Raw genomic sequence first — 18,504 nt, 5'->3', positions numbered from 1 at the left:
ACAGCACGCCGGTGGCGGACATCTTCCGCGGTCGCACGCGGCTCCGTCTGCACCGCGCACCGCAGCACGCCGTCACCGACGCCGTGCAGCCCTTCTTCACGCTGCAGCTGGATATAGAGGTGAGACACCGGCACAGCACGCCGGTGGCGGACATCTTCCGCGGCCGCACGCGGCTCCGTCTGCACCGCGCACCGCAGCACGCCGTCACCGACGCCGTGCAGCCCTTCTTCACGCTGCAGCTGGATATAGAGGTGAGACACCGGCACAGCACGCCGGTGGCGGACATCTTCCGCGGCCGCACGCGGCTCCGTCTGCACCGCGCACCGCAGCACGCCGTCACCGACGCCGTGCAGCCCTTCTTCACGCTGCAGCTGGATATAGAGGTGAGACACCGGCACAGCACGCCGGTGGCGGACATCTTCCGCGGCCGCACGCGGCTCCGTCTGCACCGCGCACCGCAGCACGCCGTCACCGACGCCGTGCAGCCCTTCTTCACGCTGCAGCTGGATATAGAGGTGAGACACCGGCACAGCACGCCGGTGGCGGACATCTTCCGCGGCCGCACGCGGCTCCGTCTGCACCGCGCACCGCAGCACGCCGTCACCGACGCCGTGCAGCCCTTCTTCACGCTGCAGCTGGATATAGAGGTGAGACACCGGCACAGCACGCCGGTGGCGGACATCTTCCGCGGTCGCACGCGGCTCCGTCTGCACCGCGCACCGCAGCACGCCGTCACCGACGCCGTGCAGCCCTTCTTCACGCTGCAGCTGGATATAGAGGTGAGACACCGGCACAGCACGCCGGTGGCGGACATCTTCCGCGGCCGCACGCGGCTCCGTCTGCACCGCGCACCGCAGCACGCCGTCACCGACGCCGTGCAGCCCTTCTTCACGCTGCAGCTGGATATAGAGGTGAGACACCGGCACAGCACGCCGGTGGCGGACATCTTTTCATGTTCAACTACGACTACTTTCATATCCGTTATCCGTACTGATTCAATCGCCGACAATCGTCTGGATTAAACTATCCCGCTACTCGTATCGTCACTAATCACCTGAATTGTCAAGTGAACACAAAAAAATCATCGTAGGTATCGTCAAATTGAATTGATAAACTTACATGACTTTCATAAGGTGTCGCTAGTAAGATATCCCATCTTTTGAACAATTTCAACTCCTCAACGTTCTCGCAACGACTATCCAAACTTCGCTTAAAGGCGCTGCGAGGCTAATAGCACTAACATCGAAGGTAATATGGATTTATGACTTCACAGATACAAAACCACAGATATAAGCCGCCATATTGCGCCAGAATGGGAAGTCCCACACAAGTTTGCCAGTAGTTCCGTAATATTATAAAGTTTTTAGAAAGAGTAGATATTAAAAAGGGCAGTGGTGCTGATTTGATTCACCCCCTTTTTATCAAAATGTGCGCCCGTGAATTGGCAATGCCTTTAACTCAAATTTTTATTAAGTCCTTAGCTCATGGTCACTTTCCCTCCTCTTGGAAAAAAGCCTTGATAACACCAATTTACAAAAGTGGCGATGCGCACCTGGTTACTAATTACAGGCCCATTAGTAAATTAAACATATTTGCTAAAATCTTTGAAAAAATCGTTTACAACAAAATTACTTCTGCTTTCTCTCAACACATTGCGCCTAGCCAACACGGATTTTGTCAGGGTCGTAGCGTTGATACAAATCTCCTGACGTTTACCGATTTCATTATCAATAGGATATCTTCTGGCTGTCAGGTGGACGTCGTGTATACTGACTTTTCGAAATGTTTTGATAAAATTAATCACAATAACTTAATCAAGAAACTTTTTGAGCTCGGTATACACGGCGACCTCCTTAGATGGATAAAGTCTTACCTGTCCAATCGCAGTCAGGCGGTTGCCTTGAAGGGTTATACTTCATGCTTTCTTCCTATACCTTCCGGAGTACCCCAAGGATCGCACCTTGGTCCCTTATTGTTTATCTTATATGTCAATGACATGGCATCCTGTTTTCGGAACTCTGAGCACCTCGTCTATGCAGATGACACAAAGATTTACAAAGCTGTGTCCTCGGAAGCAGATTGCCGTGCATTACAGCATGACTTAGATAACTTTTTACTCTACTGTTCAGATAATCAGCTTTTCTTAAATACTGATAAATGTTTCATAATCAGTTTTAATCGTAGAAATGACCCGTTAATTTTCAATTACACTTTGGCTGGAAGAAATATAGCCCGGGTATATTCCATTAGGGACTTAGGTGTTACCTTAGACTCGCAATTGAATTTTAGTCTACATATTGATAATATATGTAAGCGAGCTTATAAGAAGTTGGGGATGATTCTCAGAATTGGACAGCCCTTCAGGCGCCCCAATACCTATAAACTACTTTTCTATTCCTTTGTTAGGAGTATACTAGAATTTGGTTGTGTTGTTTGGACACCTCAGTACCAAGTCCATATTGATCGCCTGGAAAGGATCCAAAATGTTTTTTTAAAATCACTTTGTTACAGGACGGGTAATTACTTCGAACGCACTTCGTCAGCAGCGAAGCATTTTTGTGTTCCTTCCCTCTATAACCGAAGACACTACTTAGATGTAATGTTCTTGTTTAAAATTCTTAAAGGTGTGATAAAATGTCCGAATCTCTTAGAATTAGTCACTTTCAGTTGTCCGCACCAACCCCTACGTTCTAGACCTCTATTTCATATCAGCTTTGCCCGCAAGAATTACGCTCGGCACACATTTTTCAGACGAGTCCCAAATTATTATAATAAGCACCTACATGACATTGATCCTTTTCACACTTCCCTGTCTAGTCTTAGAATGAAACTTAGACATAAGTTGTTTTAATATGTCAAGTATAAATATAAATAAGTAAATGTATAAATGTAACTTTCCGGCTTTCCGGTAGGACAACCGTAGGCTCATGTTTTTCTTTTGTTTTTCTTTTATCTCCTTTTTATCTTTGCTGTTTAGTGTGTATGTTAACATTATGTACTTACTAATGAACCTCCAGGTCTGTTTTCTTAAGTATGTTAAGTACATTTGTACTTCAAACCCATTTGTATATGTGACTGTTTGTGTTCTAAATAAAGTAAATAAAGTAAAAAAAAAAAAAAAAAAAAAAAAAAAAAAAAAAAAAAAAAAAAAAAAAAAAAAAAAAAAAAAAAAAAAATATTTTTCCATTTAAGGTTCTACTTTAGCGATCTCATTTTCTATGATGCTACTATTTTTCGTCTCTGAACATGACCTGGTCATTTTCTTGTTGACAACCCCAACTGAGTAAACTAAAAGCCACATAAATTCACCCCTCCTTTATCCACCCATTACTAAACTTAATCTCTTTCCAGCGTGCATCCAGCGTAAAGGATGCCCTTGAACTCCTAGCGGGCAAGGACACACTAGAAGGAGTCTCAGATGCCTGGCAACAGTTGTCCTTGGAACAACTGCCTGTGGTCCTGTTGCTCCATCTGAAGTGCTTCCAGTTAGACTCGGAGGGCCACACCGCCAAGATTGTCAAGAATATTGACTTCCCTGTGGATCTGAAGATTGATCAGAGTAAGTTCTTGTTTTGTCTGTATAGATTCTTAAGTCCTATTTGATGAACACGTGGAAACTGTTAAAGAGTATTTTATTGCTCTTGTTTTTAATAGTTTCAGAAACAGCATTTCAAATTCAATTCTTCATAACACATTACAAAAACTGACAAAATCGTGCCCCAAATTAAAATGTTAGATTCACAATATTTGTAAACAATGTTACCAATATTTATATTTTGATGTTTATTTGTGCACAAACGGTTCATATCGGTTAGGTATTTCAATTTAACGGTCACCTTTACGCCTTGGGACTGAGCTTATTTTGATCATAATAACAAATAACATAAGTTATACTAGAGAAATTAAACACTAGTAGACATTTTTAACTTTTATATTTCAACCTACAATGATGGTACATTATTTTTCGTCTCTGAAAGTGATTTAATCACACACCTGTAGACAACGATGACTGAGTAAATTAAGTAGCGGTCCTCCCTGTTTATTTTTCCACCCAAAACTTCTTAACTCAAAATAATATGTATTTACAGAGATCATGTCTTCAAAGATCAAGTATTCGGGCAAGCAGCGTCTGTACAAGCTTTTCGCGGTCGTATACCATGAAGGAGTGGAGGCGGTTAAAGGGCATTACGTCACCGACACTTTCCACGGCCAAGCGGGCTGGATCAGGTATGACTGACTTTTTAATCATAAACCATGGTTAACCCTTTTCCAAATTGTTAAGTTTTGGTGAATAATTTCAAGACAGGTCCAATCTACATAGGTATTATCAACTTTAAATCAGATTGCTAATGTTGAAATTCTATTGACATATGGGGCATTTTTTATGAAAAGGGACCTTATTGTCGATGGCGCTTACGCCGCATAGCGTCGTGCGCCATTGTATTTATATCGGAGCATCGTTTATAATGGCGTAAGCGCCATCGACAATAAGGTCCTTTTTTATAGAAAACACCACATATATCGTTTATAAATCGTACTATGCCTGCCTGGAAAATGGGAAATTACGCTAGTCTCGTTATTTTACGTGAAACTTCAAAACAATTTGGTGCCATAATGCTATTCTGCGGGTTTAGGTTCACGATTGTCATTAACAACCACGTGAAACGTCGCTATTAAAAAAAGAAAAAGAAAAAACAAATTAAAATACATATCTTTTTCTCAAACATGCAATGAAATATCGTCCTTATGTGCGTCAAAACAGGCTTCAAAGTATCACGTTTCGGGCGGAGCAACTCGAGAGAACTGTAAAGGAATTTCATACGAAATTGAAGGCCTAGGCCGGGAAGTATTTTTTTTTTTTTTTTTAATTTTAATGTAAACATGCCGTCTGTGTTCATGAACAGACTAAACAGCTGAATTATATTTTTTAATTTTTTTTCTAGAGTATACTAATCTGTATAGCCCGATCCATACTACGCGGCGCGAAGCCGCGAACGCGAGTGTGGAGTCGATTTATCTGATTAGCGAATACTCGTGCTTATGGTGCCTAAGTCACCAGAGACCAGACAATATTTAAAATCCTCTGCATTTATAGTTTGTCAAAGGACTGTCTCATTTCAAACATAGACAGAGATAATCATACTATCTTTGTTTTACACTAGTACTAGCACCCAAAAGAAAAGGATGAGTATAGTATTTTTTTTTTGTTCTTATTTACTGACAATGTGGTTTGACCAACTATATCAGGTTGTGTATAATAACCCTAATAAGGTATATTCGAACACTACACACGCGAAATACGCACGACTTCCGTAAAAAAAAACATGTAGGGATTGGAGGGAAAATTTCAAAACTTTTGTCGAGTAGCTGGATTTTATATTTGTGATTGATATTTGTAAATAAAATTTCAATGTGAGTTCCGATGATAATAGCGACGAAGAAATTAATTGTACTCCGTCGCAATTGTAGCACAATCGGATTAAGTCTCACCTCGAAATCCTTCCAAAGATATGAAATTTGGTATGTATGTTAATTAAAGGTCTCATTTTCATGTCCACACTATTTGACATTTGGGAACCTCGAGGAACCGCAGCCATCTTGGAAAATGTGTACCATCCTGGAGAAATTTGCGTTTTACTCTAAAAATACGTTCTCTATGAAAATATGGTGTAAGGCAACATTAAAGCTTATTAAATTCTACACAAAAAAGGCTTAGATAACTTTGCGGAAAAATACATCTTGTTATAGAAAATAATAGCTGAATCCAGATTTAGCGCTTATACCCTTTCAGGGGATATTCTCTTAATATGAAACTTGGAGGAATATGAATTCCACTTTTGTCTATACATTTGTACACGTTCTACTCCAATATCAACATTTTACTCGACTGCGACTTCTGCTTACAGAAAGTAGGGTTATGGGTTTAAATACTGAAAATCAGTACACCCTGTAGCTCAGGATACTGGACGGATTTTTTATAATGACATGTCGGTTGATTCCTCTTGCCCTTCACAACCTGTTTACACCTGTTTTATTAAAGAAAAATTGATACAGCCGCCTTGAGAGGACGCCGAATAGTAAATCATATTTTTACTTCTAGCGCCTAAGCTAAGGAGTGGATTTCAATAAAATAGACATCAGTAGATCCATAATTGGTACACGAGTGCTATGCAATACAAATTTAGTAAAATAAATGGAGCAAAAATGTGTAAAACTTAAAAATGTGACTACAAAAACAGGTTTTAGGTCTTTAATGGAGTTTAAACAATAGTGACAGTAATGAAATTTGGCACCTACAATTTCAGGGATCCCTGTTTGCGTGTCAAAAATTGGAGCTTCGGGGACCACGGGGATCAAACGCCATCTTGAAAAGTATAAGTCTGTTTTGGTTTTCTTTTTTTCTCGGAACATCTGGGTTTAATGTGAATACTGTGTATGGCGAAAAGAAAGATTATTAAATTCCACACTAAAAAATTATACAACACCATGTCCCAAAAACGAAGCCTTTTTCTAGAAATAGGGCTTACATGTTACAAGGGAAGCTTACAAGTTTCCACACATTTTTTTTTTCGTGGTTCGGTAGATAATGTTTTTGTGTTCCAAAAATTGGTAAAAAAATTATACGAGTATTTTTTTCTGACCCGTCTTAAAATAAAATTTTAGTAGAAGATGATTAAGTATAACCTTTTGACTTCTGAGCCATATTTCTAAAAGAAAGCTCCGTTTTAGGTACATGGTGTTTTATACCTTTTTTGTGTAGAACCTAATAAGCTTTTGTTTCGCTATACACAGTATTCACATTAAACCCAGATATTCCAAGAAAAACAGAAAAACCAAAAAAGACATACTTTTCAAGATGGCGTTTGATCCCCGTGGTCCCCGAAGCTCCAATTTTATGACACGCAAACAGGGATCCCTGAAATTGTAGGTGTCAAATTTCATTACTGTCACTTGTTTAAACCCCATTTAAGACCTAAAATCTGTTTTTGTAGTCACATTTTTAAGTTTTACACATTTTTCCTCCATTTATTTTAGTAAATTTGTATTGCATAGCACTCGTGTACCAATTATGAATCTACTGATGTCTATTTTATTGAAATCCACTCCTTAGTTTAGGCGCTAGAAGTAAAAATATGATTTACTATTCGGCGTCCTCTCAAGGCGGGCTGCATTAATTTTTCTTTAATAAAACAGGTGTAAACAGGTTGTGAAGGGCAAGAGGAATCTACCGATATGTCATTTAAAAAAAATCCGTCCAGTATCCTGAGCTACAGGGTGTACTGATTTTCAGTATTTAAACCCATAACCCTACTTTCTGTTTAAGTCGCAGTCGAGTAAAATGTTGATATTGGAGTATAGGCCAAGCAATAAGAAGGTATAGAGGGAAATGCTAGGAACACAATTTTTAACTTCGTAGCTTTGTTTGGACTAGTTAGGAGATGAACATATCAAAAGTCCCCGGCCGTAACCCTGGTGCTGGGGGGAGAGGGGGTTTGAAGGTTCCATTTTTCGGTTCTTCGATTATATCTCGGAAACTATGCGTCTGAGCGACTTGGCCACTTATACAAAATGAAAAGAGATTTAATTTGTTACAAGTTTTATTCAGTCAAGTTTTCCGATATTTTGTATAGTTTTTGAGATATCCGCTCTTGAAGGTTTATTTAGGGCTCTCATTTTTATCTTGATTATCTACATCAGTAAAGCTGCTAGGCCGGGTTTGGTAACGTTTTCGTATAAATCGGGGGTGCTAAATTCATTTATGGTATCAACATTGACACCTTTTCGAAGTAAAAACATATAAACTTTAAACAAATAACTTTTTTTTTAACTCCTCTTTACGCTTAAACCGCTGAACCGATTTAGTTGAAATTTGGTAAATAGGTGTTTTAAGTCCCGAGACAGGATATAATATAGTTTTTATCTCAAAAATCATACTTTGAAGGTGTGAAATTTGGTGTGAGGGGAATTCAGCTTCTTCGCCGAAGTTGAATTCCTGAGGTTAGTACTGTTTAAATTTAGGTTTGAAGTCATGTCTGGTATCATTATCAACTAAATCAAACATGTAGACCATCCCAAATATTATTTAAATAGGTTCTGCGGTTATTGATTCCCCATACAAATTTCCACCCCACTTTTCACACCCTTAAAAGATGATTTTGGTTATAAAAACTATCCTATGTACTGTCCCGGGACTCAAACCATCTCTATACTAAATTTCAACGAGATCGGTTCAGCGGTTTAAGCGTAAAGAGGAGTTTTATAAAAAATATTTTTTTAAAATTTTGTTTTTACTTAGGAATGGTGTCAATGTTGATACCATAAATGAATTCAGCACCCCCGATTTATACGAAAACGATCCCAAACCCGGCCTAGCAGCTTCACTAATGTACCTAGTCGGCTCATAAGTTCTGTCACTGGCCTTTAAAATTTAAATTTGGAACTCCTAAAACAAAAACCGTTCTGCATTTGAATTTCGAATCTTCATTAAATATTTGAGTAGTATAATTTTGCAATTTTCTGTTTTCTTCAACATGGAGTGGACGCTTAAAGATAGCCGTACCGCAATAATTGCACTATATCGTTGTGGTCACTCGCCGACTAAAATTTTTAAGCTACTTGAAAATTTAAAATTCTCTCTAAGATTTGTGTATCGTACCATAGAAAGATACAGTGAGGTCTCTAGTTTAAATGACAAGAAAAGAAGCGGTCGTCCGCGTACAGCTAGGACTCCAGCGGTTGTACAAGCAATTAGGGCACGCATTGCCAGAAATCCCGCTAGGAAACAAAAAGTTATGGCCCTCCAGATGGGTTTGAGCAAAAACACGGTGAAAAGAGTGCTTAATCAAGACCTGAGACTTCGTGCTTATAAACGAAAAACTGGCCATCTTCTCAATGGTCGGCTTAAAGCTTTAAGGCTTAAAAGATCTAAAGCTTTATTGAAGAAGTACGCTAAAAATAAGCACCGATGTATACTGTTTTCGGACGAGAAAATTTTTGACATAGAAGAAAACTGTAATAAACAAAATGATAGAGTGTACGCTCGCAATAGTAAAGAAGCGTCTAATAGCATTCCCCGTATTCAAAGAGGTCATCACCCTTCATCTGTGATGGTTTGGCTGGGAGTTTCTTATGCGGGCGTCACTAGTATGCATTTTTGTGAGAAAGGAGTAAAAACTAGTGCCAAAGTGTACCAAGACACGGTGTTGACTAATATTGTGAAACCACTATCCCATTCGATGTTTCTAAACCAGCATTGGGTTTTCCAGCAGGATTCTGCTCCAGCCCATAAGGCAAAGTCTACACAAGCCTGGCTCGCCTCCAATAAAATCGACTTTATACGGCATGAAGATTGGCCCTCCTCTAGCCCAGATCTTAATCCTTTAGACTATAAAATATGGCAGTATTTAGAGGAAAAGGTGTGCTCAAAACCTCATGCAAATCTAGACTCGCTGAAAAAATCTCTTGCTACGGCAGTGGCAAATATCGACATGAAAGTGGTGCGTGAATCCATTGACGACTGGCTACGAAGACTTCAAGCCTGTGTAGATAGTTATGGCGGTCATTTTGAATAAATGTTATACATTTAGATTCTCTAGTTTATAAGCTTTCAAACGCTGTACAAATTATACGGAATAAACTTAAACTTTTCATTTTATTTGATACTATGTATATGACAGAACTTATGAGCCGACTAGGTAGATAATCAAGATAAAAACGAGAGCCATAAATAAACCTTCAAGAGCGGATATCTCAAAAACTATACAAGATATCGAAAAACTTGACTGAATAAGACTTGTAACAAATTAAATCTCTTTTCATTTTGTATAAGTGGCCAAGTCGCTCAGACGCATAGTTTCCGAGATATGATCGAAAAACCGAAAAATGGAACCTTTAAACCTCCCTCTCCCCCCCAGCACCAGGGTTACGGCCGGGGACTTTTAATATGTTTACCTCCTAACTAGTCCAAACAAAGCTACGAAGTCAAAAATTGTGTTCTAAGCATTTCCCTCTATACCTTTTTTGGGTATTTATTTCCTGGCCTAGTAAAACGTGTACAAATGTATAGACAAAAGTGGAATTCATATTCCTCCAAGTTTCATATTAAGAGAATATCCCCTGAAAGTGTATAAGCGCTAAATCTGCATTCAGCTATTATTTTCTATAACAAGATGTATTTTTTCCGCAAAGTTATCTAGGACTTTTTTGTGTAGAATTTAATAAGCTTTAATGTTGCCTTACACCATATTTTCATAGAGAACGTATATTTAGAGAAAAACGCAAATTTCTCCATTATGGTATACATTTTCCAAGATGGCTGCGATTCCTCGAGGTCCCCAAATGTCAAATAGTGTGGACATGAAAAAGAGACCTTTAATTAACATACATATCCAATTTCATATATTTGGAAGGATTTCGAGGTGAGACTTAATCCGATTGTGCTATTGGGGGCGGAGGCAGAATTAGCAATTAATAACTTGTTGCCGTCGAAGGAGAAATTTGTTTTTTTTTTTTGAGTGGTGTATTTCTTTATTTCATTGCATATGTTTGAGAAAAGCACTATACATGCCTGGCCGTGAAAAGGGCTTGCCGGCGCCTGCAGTAATGTAATGTAATGTTCAGCATCGGTAATCTTGTCGAAAGTGTGTATTGAAGCAACACGTGGTTTCCAGATACGACGACTCGACAGTGACGCCGGTGTCGGACGTGCAGGTGCTGAAGCCGAAGCCGCCGCGCATGCCGTACCTGCTCATGTACCGGCGCCATGACACGCTGCCCCCGCATCCGCATCCGCATCCGCACCCGCATCCGCACCCACATCCGCACCCGCACCGCGCGCCAGCCAAGCCCGAGTGAGGCGCCCGCACTCTACTGCCCGGACAGTGATTTGTTATAAGTGTTGTAAATACTGTGAAAGACTCGAATCGTGCCTGTCGAACGCTCGCTACGGTGCAACGAAGTTGTCTCGTGTACGTAATGTAAGTATAATTTTTATGTTTACGAGCCGCCCCCGAGGGCTATGTAAAGAGTGGCCGGCGGTTAGCACACTGCACGTTTTGGTTTTTTAATGGAAATAGTCTTGTGTTAGTTTGTGTCGGTGGGCGGTGCTAACCGCCGGACTTAGTTTTGTATGTGTAATATTTTGTACATTAGGCTCTTTTATTTGAGGCGTAGGATTACTTTATGTGTAAAATTCGGATACTTTTTAGAATAAAGTACAAAATGATATTTGTTTGCCGCTCGAAATGGAAGCCGATTCTTAGCTATGACTATAAATTGATGAAACTCTTAATGATGCGTTCGACCTAATTAATTTATTTTGGTAACTAAATGAATCTGCGAAACGATTGTATATATTGATTATGTACGTATTAAGTAACTATAGGACCCGCGTTCTCTCCTGGACAATATGGAATTGTGGTGTTATAATTTGAAAAATTAAAAAAATATATGTAAAAAACATAATTCATGATACATATTTCTATATTGTTCATCTTATGTAATGGTAGAATAATCTTCCTAATACTCTTCCATTGGAATATGTCAAGGTACTGTCGAGTACAAACATATCTCATCCTGACGATTACCAGAGCGCATTTGAGAAATTACAATGATGTATTGTAAAAAGGAAGACTGGTATGTGAATGGTAGAATTATGTAGCGTGAATTGCAGACGTTCGTCCTCTTTGTGGTTGATATGGGTTGTAGAGTTTGTTGTTCGGCACGGAGTGCCGGAGGAGGTGTGCTCTTGCATGTGATATGGGATGCCTGAGATCGATGACTAAATGTTTAGCTGTAGTCACTTTATTGTATAAAATTGTTATAACGATATAAGTGTTACATATAAATAAACAGATATATTATCACGCCGTTGGTATGTTGTATGAAAAGGATGCCTGTTTTTAATATTATTCGAATTCAAATTGAGGTTTATATTACTTTTTTTGACACATTACAATAATATTCGCGTATCATTACATGATCATATTATATCTATTGTCGAAGATCATTAAATTATTAGTAGCATTTTGCTGATATTAAACTTTTTTGATCTCACATTCGTTGTTGTTGTTTGGGAAAAAAAATGTATATTGATGTGAGCGAAATTTCTCTTCTCTAGTAATATAGGCAATACATCAATGCCTTATTATTTGAAATACAATATTTTCTTAGTATGAAAATGACCAAAAAATATAATAAAAAAAGTGTTTGAAATTGCAAATGAAATAGAGCTTTTCTAAATCGTTCTAGTAATGAAAATGCAAACACCCTTAGAGTTAATAAAATATATATGTATAATTAATTATCTTTAATTAAATACTTCGGTTCAGTGTCCAAAAGTTGAAAAATATTTAGTCTTAAAAATTAGTCAATTTAATATTATATATTAATGAAAACGAAATAGGTTTAAATTTCTATGGTTTCTGAAAGAGGTTATTTACGGCTAACACGCTAAGCTTTTTTTTTTATAATAATACTTGTTTTTTGTTTAATTTGGATCATGGGTAGGTCATAATACTTAGTGATACTGGCAATAATTGTAACTCGTAATAGGTAACGAAGTTTAATGGCACCTACTTAACACCAACGCGGGTGGAACTTAGTTTTACCGCGCAGTCCACAATCCACGTAACGGCTTACACATGTGTCGATTCATAATAAAAATTGCCTTTAGTCCTAGAAAATTGCCATATTAATTTGACGTTTATTCCTTTCTGACATAGCTCAAATTCCTTTACAGTTTTCATGGACTAGAGCAACTTTTATGTGTCGTCGTCACTCAGTAGTTGCAAGTTCTCTAGGATTAGAACATACGAATTTATCACCATTCTGCCATACGAAATAGGTATTCGTTGGCAGTTTCTCTTCCCACATTATCTTCCACGATACTGTCTTGTTCATTTGCCTTGACTTGTTTATTTATTTGGATGCAGTGGAGCCTGGTGCTATTGGTTTATGTCTGTGTGCCAGTTGTTATAGCAGCTGTCTTCATAGACACCAGTTTTTACAGTCACTGCAACATTATCTATGTTGCTACCAGATTCAAATTTATATTCTGCACTGTCGTAATAGCTTATGAGATGACGTTTTGTTACGAATGGCTGACTTGCACTGAAAATTCGGTCTTTATACTACAAATATAATTTTAATAATGTTTGCAGCATAGATATTTTTGCACCTGACTGTAGGCAAATCCTATAGGCGGCTGTAATAGCTCAGTGTGTAAGGTTGGCATGAGTTTCTATGCGTAAGACTGAGCGGAGAGTCCCGAATGTCAGTTTATTTATGTAAAAAGCACACGTTTTAGCCCGTAAGTTTTTATTATAACAATTGCTGCCTTTTAGTTAAGTGTCTGTCTGTGTTGCATATTTATTGGGATATATTTTTTAAGTGATTGTGCATTGTGTCCGATGTAAATATAGACGAAGATTAAACTGAACATTAATAATATATACTTTATTTATAAATGTGAAACTTGACGTTTGACGCTGGTTTTTATATCTTAATTTATTGCCAAATATAGACAATTGACAACATAATCTGTCACTACTCTTAAAAACCTTGTATAGTCCGAAAGGAAATTCGAGAAAATTATTGAAGGCCCCACTTCCTACGTAACTCACATTTTTGAAGTGAAATGCTACATGGCAACAATTTAATATGGAAGTTTTTGTTCCATTTTATTTTATTTCTACTTTTTTATATCGCGCTATACAGTAAAACGTAACTCCATCACAGTACTAAATCTACTTAGTGTTTCACACACTCCCCGCAATCTGCCGCGATTGAACGAATCGACATGCCAGTCTTTCCGCGCGCATATTCCTCAATGTGTTTTAATAACTAACTGATGTACTTGATAATGCTCCGCTCACTGCGTCCGATTACGTCTAGTGTGTGAATTTCCTTGTAACATATAAGTTGTCAATTGTTATGAAAATGAAAATATGAAGGTACAGAGTACCATATTATTTAAATACCAATTATCTCATATTGACATCGGCTGCAATACGCAATACCCAAGAACTTTATCAGTAAAAAAAAAACCCGTAGATTTAATTTTCTATTTAGCTTGCTCTGGCATTTATAACTTGAAAAATCCTTCTGCTGTTTGGCTGTGACGTAGCACCTAGGACTTCGACTGTTATAAATACCAGTTTGCCTAGAATATTAAGGCCTGGAAACCTGGCTGATGTGTTAAAAGTGAAGCAAAGACATAACTATCAGTCGCTTTTAAAAAAAGGCGCCTATTAAATTATAAATGGCAACTAGGGTCATTCACCGGCAATAATATGTTATACAACGAAGGCCGCAAAAATATCTGACACGATCTTATTTCTACAGCGATAAGAGCGTGTCATATATTTTTGCGGCCTTCGAAGAGTAACATATTATCGCAGGTGTGTGTACAGGTTTTCCTGACTTCACTATGGGCAAGAACTAACATCCTAGGCCTTATTTTCTAAGCCGATTCGCTCCTGATAATTAACGTTCTCAATGTAACTGATATTTAGTATTTACGTCTAACTCGTGAGTTTAGTTGTTTACGCTACTTCATTAATTATCCCAGGTAAAAGTGGTACTCAGAATTGGATAGAGCAAACAGCTGATTGATAAAATCATATACTTTGCATTTTATCGTACAAAGATAATTTAAAAGTAGGTAGTTCAACCGACTCCCGCAAACGTCGATTTACTTTTATCTAATTCTGAGTATCACTGCAAATTCCTTTTAATGTTGATGTACGGGATGAACTGGACTGTCACACAATATAAGCAATGCAATGTGTTTTACCCATTGAGTTATTATTACTATACATAGAGAAGCTATACCAAACAATGAAATTGTCGCAATCTCAACCTGTACCACGCGAACGAAACGTCGCAAGAGCCGTAAAAAAATTCATGGCGCTTACGCGTTTATAGGTAGGTCGCGAGATTCACGCTCCGCTTCTATGGTTTGTGGTCAAAACTACAACTCATGGCGCAAAATTCTGGTTCTCTGGTTCTATACGTAGATATTAGTTCAATGCTTTTACCTGCATTTTACTCACATTTGCATTTTAGAAACTGTTTCTCAGGCCAGGTGAATTTATACCATAAGTCCAATGTCATAAAGTTTCACATGTTAATGCTGTTTTATCTTATACTATATTAGTGACTAATCTTTTAAAAAAACATGACTTTAAGCTAATGTTGCCCTGTAGAGTTTAGTTTAAAGAAGGTCACAACTATAGTTAAAATATGGAAATAACGCGATTAAATACATATTCAAATCTGAAATGCCAACCTGTTAAATATCACTGCCACAATAAAGGCCCTATCCTGACTTGGCGGTGGTGGAATAAGTGAAGTACGCGGTATTTCTTTCTGATTGGCATTCAGAGGGTCTACCACGAACACCGACGTTCGCAAATTGCGGGAATCTTCATATTTTACTCGAATTATGGCGTATTTAGAGTGACAGAGTAAGATGCCCGCAATTTGCGAACCGTGGACACCGTCTGGTAATCCCCCCTCAAATAGCAACACTGATTCTGCGCCGCATTCTTACTGCAAAGTCAAGTAGGGCCTTAGAAATCAGATTTTGTTAATGTTATGCTTTTATAATAATACTGGGAATATTCATAAATTAATGTTTAAGGACATTTTGTTGTTGAAATCAGAGTTAAATTGTTCCTAGTCAAGTTTCATCCCGTAATAGTTGAGAGTTTAATCCTTAGTATATGTTCCTGGATCATAGTTTTAATCTGATCAAACTAGTTGTGAGGTTATCGAACTTATTTAATATTAAATAATTTAAGTAGTGTGCAGCTTCCCTACTGACACTTTCTAAGCAGATAGTACAGGTCAGAGAAAATTGTTTCAACAGTATTTTAATGTGTTTTACGCTTTTTAGAGCTCTTTTTAAAATATTTATCATAATACGTCAAAAATATCAAACAGAGGTTAAACTATACATATATACAGATTGTATAAAATGTTGTTCTACGATAGCACAAAGAAAAAAATAATTAGTTTGAAATACCAATGCTTCGTTTGTATCAGTCGCAGAGAACAATTTTATTTATGTTGACAATGATGTCTAGTCTACAGTAGAAAACTTTCGACACTTTTTTGATTATTATTTTACTTTGAGCTTTTCCAAATAATACCATTTTGTTTTGGGTGCTCGCGTGGTATCCATGAAATGTTGCAAATTATGGTGATTTCGTATAAACAAATAATGTACCGCGTCCTAAAAAACTCTTTAATATCTTATTAAGAAAACACCACCTCTACACCATAACACAGACAGAAACACTCAGAAATCAAAACCTGCTTGAAAATAAGACAAAATGGTATTCTCGAAAAAATTGGTAATTGTTGCTAAGTATATTATACTATAGTTCGTTTTTTTAGCATTAGGAAAAAGGTCTCTTCTCTTCTTCTTCCTGGCTGTATATGTCCCATATCATTTGGGGTCAGCCCTTGTACGTTTACGCCACAATGTACGGTTTTGTGTTGTCTCCGTATCTACCACCACCAATTTCAAAAAAAAGGTAAACAAGATCAGAAAGGTAAACAGGGTCAGATTAGAAAAAAGGTAAACAATCTTAATAACTTTTTATTGAAGAAAGCAAAAGAATGTAAAAGATCGTATATGATTTATAATAAAATTGTAACATATTTGCTGTCTTATCTTTTAAAAGTGATTTTTAATAAAAAGACACGTCAAGATCGCTTACCTTCTTTAGTTTCTAATGCTAAAAAAACGAACTATATAGTAGCTACGCCGTTCTTAGTAGGTATAACGAAATAAGTGTCTTTAACGTGGTTTAAGAACTGGCAATTGCTCATTACTGAGGGCTCTCCTGGATTAGGTAAGGATTCCACGGAGGTCCAGTTTCTCTAGCGGTTCAGGTCTTGGTCTCTAGTTGAAGTGGTATGCTACGTATAGCCGGTCAAACAAGTTTGTCAGTACCAAAAGGCAAAAATTCAAATTTTCTATGGGACGATTCCCCATCGCGCCTATATTTTTTAAATTTACCGTTTTTTCTACTGGCGGAAATAGCTTGACAGACTACAAGGAATCACACCGCAGTAAAAAAAATAGAATGAAGCTGCACGCAGCTTACGGCGTCAACCGGAGACCGATGCCTTAGCAAACAGTCGCCGTCAGGTATATATGGGAGCGGCCAAGGTACCCAAAAATATCTGAACATGCACTTTAAAGTCTTAATAATAGAGGCTTTGTTCAGGTATTTGTGAACACCTTGGCCGCTCCAATATATCTGTTGGCGACTTTACACCAACCGCTGGAAACTTCCGCCTTTGATTGTGTGGGATGACTCAAAAAAGTTGACGGTTGTTTTATCTTGTGTGGTTGGACTTACTGCTCGGAGGCGCCTTCTGCGATGAACTTTTGACTTTTAGCCTCATCTAAAATAAATATTAAATAGCAAGAAAAGTGCAATAGTCTAAAGCTTACAATGATAAACCAGAACTATAAACGAACACATTGGCGGTCTATCTACTTAGGTTCTAACGATGTATGTAGTATGTCTAATAATAATTATCCTTATTTTTATATGAGAGGTTTATCATTTAAGTTACGTTTAATTTTTAGTAATAAGATCCAATGGCTGTATTTATTACAAGGAGTGTTTTTTCCCAATGAGCTAGAAACGTTTTACATTTTGTTAGCCATTATTAGTTATTGTGTGAAAATACTCCTGTTGGTGATAATAGATAAATGTCCGATTTGAAATCGGTAACGTATACGGGGCATTGTCTATTATGACCAGCTTCCTAAGTTGTTACGTGATACGTGTGTATGACTAATTATAAAATAATCCTTATTTTGGTAACAAATTGGTGTTATGAAAATTTTGTGAATAAAATATGGTGTCATTCTATCCAGGCATTTTTATTTGCTGACCAGTTTTCTTTGACTACACTATAGCTCCGAATACTACTATACTACTTGTAGCTTAGAATACTGAACAATTTTTCTTTTACCCTGTATATAGTGAGGTCTTAAGTTGCTTACTCTGCAAATATGAAACTATGCCAAACTGTTAAGGGGCCCACAGACTATCAGTCCGCCGGACGATATCGGCTTGTCCGTTGTTCGGAGCTGTCAAATTTTTGTTCTAACTGACAGGCCTATATCGTCCGGCGGACTGATAGTCAGTGGGCGACTAGCATTTGCTAATATAAACCTACTAAAAGTTATCTTCAACGTTCCTAAACAGCGCACATCATCATGAGCATGAGCGAGGACAAATGGGAATGATTTATATGAAAACACCTATGACATTCCCATCTGTGCCCGGGGGAGACAAAAATCCCTCATTAGCCAGTGCTCGTCGCGTAGTTCAGAATACGATACGCTTTTTTGAATTGTCTATGGCAACGGTATGCGATATATACAACCTTATGCGGGAATCGGGATACAGTTAATAGTTAATAAAAAAATATAAATTTACTTTTTATAATCAGTCTAGATTTTAAATATAGGTC

The 18,504-nt window shown here is 37.9% G+C and overlaps 1 protein-coding gene across 1 annotated transcript in view; it reads left to right on the top strand.

Moving 5' to 3' along the window:
- LOC134745540 (uncharacterized) overlaps positions 1 to 17,897 on the top strand; it is a 38,810-nt gene extending 20,913 nt beyond the window's left edge. The window contains exons 9-11 of the mRNA XM_063679599.1: positions 3,352 to 3,559; positions 4,089 to 4,227; positions 10,671 to 17,897. Of these exons, the coding sequence (XP_063535669.1) occupies positions 3,352 to 3,559; positions 4,089 to 4,227; positions 10,671 to 10,854 (531 nt within the window). The 3' untranslated portion in view covers positions 10,855 to 17,897. The remainder of the gene's footprint in view (positions 1 to 3,351; positions 3,560 to 4,088; positions 4,228 to 10,670) is intronic.
- Positions 17,898 to 18,504: the final 607 nt, after the last annotated feature.

Source organism: Cydia strobilella, chromosome 11 (assembly GCF_947568885.1).
Source record: "Cydia strobilella chromosome 11, ilCydStro3.1, whole genome shotgun sequence".
NCBI lineage: Eukaryota > Metazoa > Arthropoda > Insecta > Lepidoptera > Tortricidae > Cydia > Cydia strobilella.
Note: the sequence above shows the minus strand (reverse complement) of the source record. Positions and strands in the feature narration are given on the sequence as shown.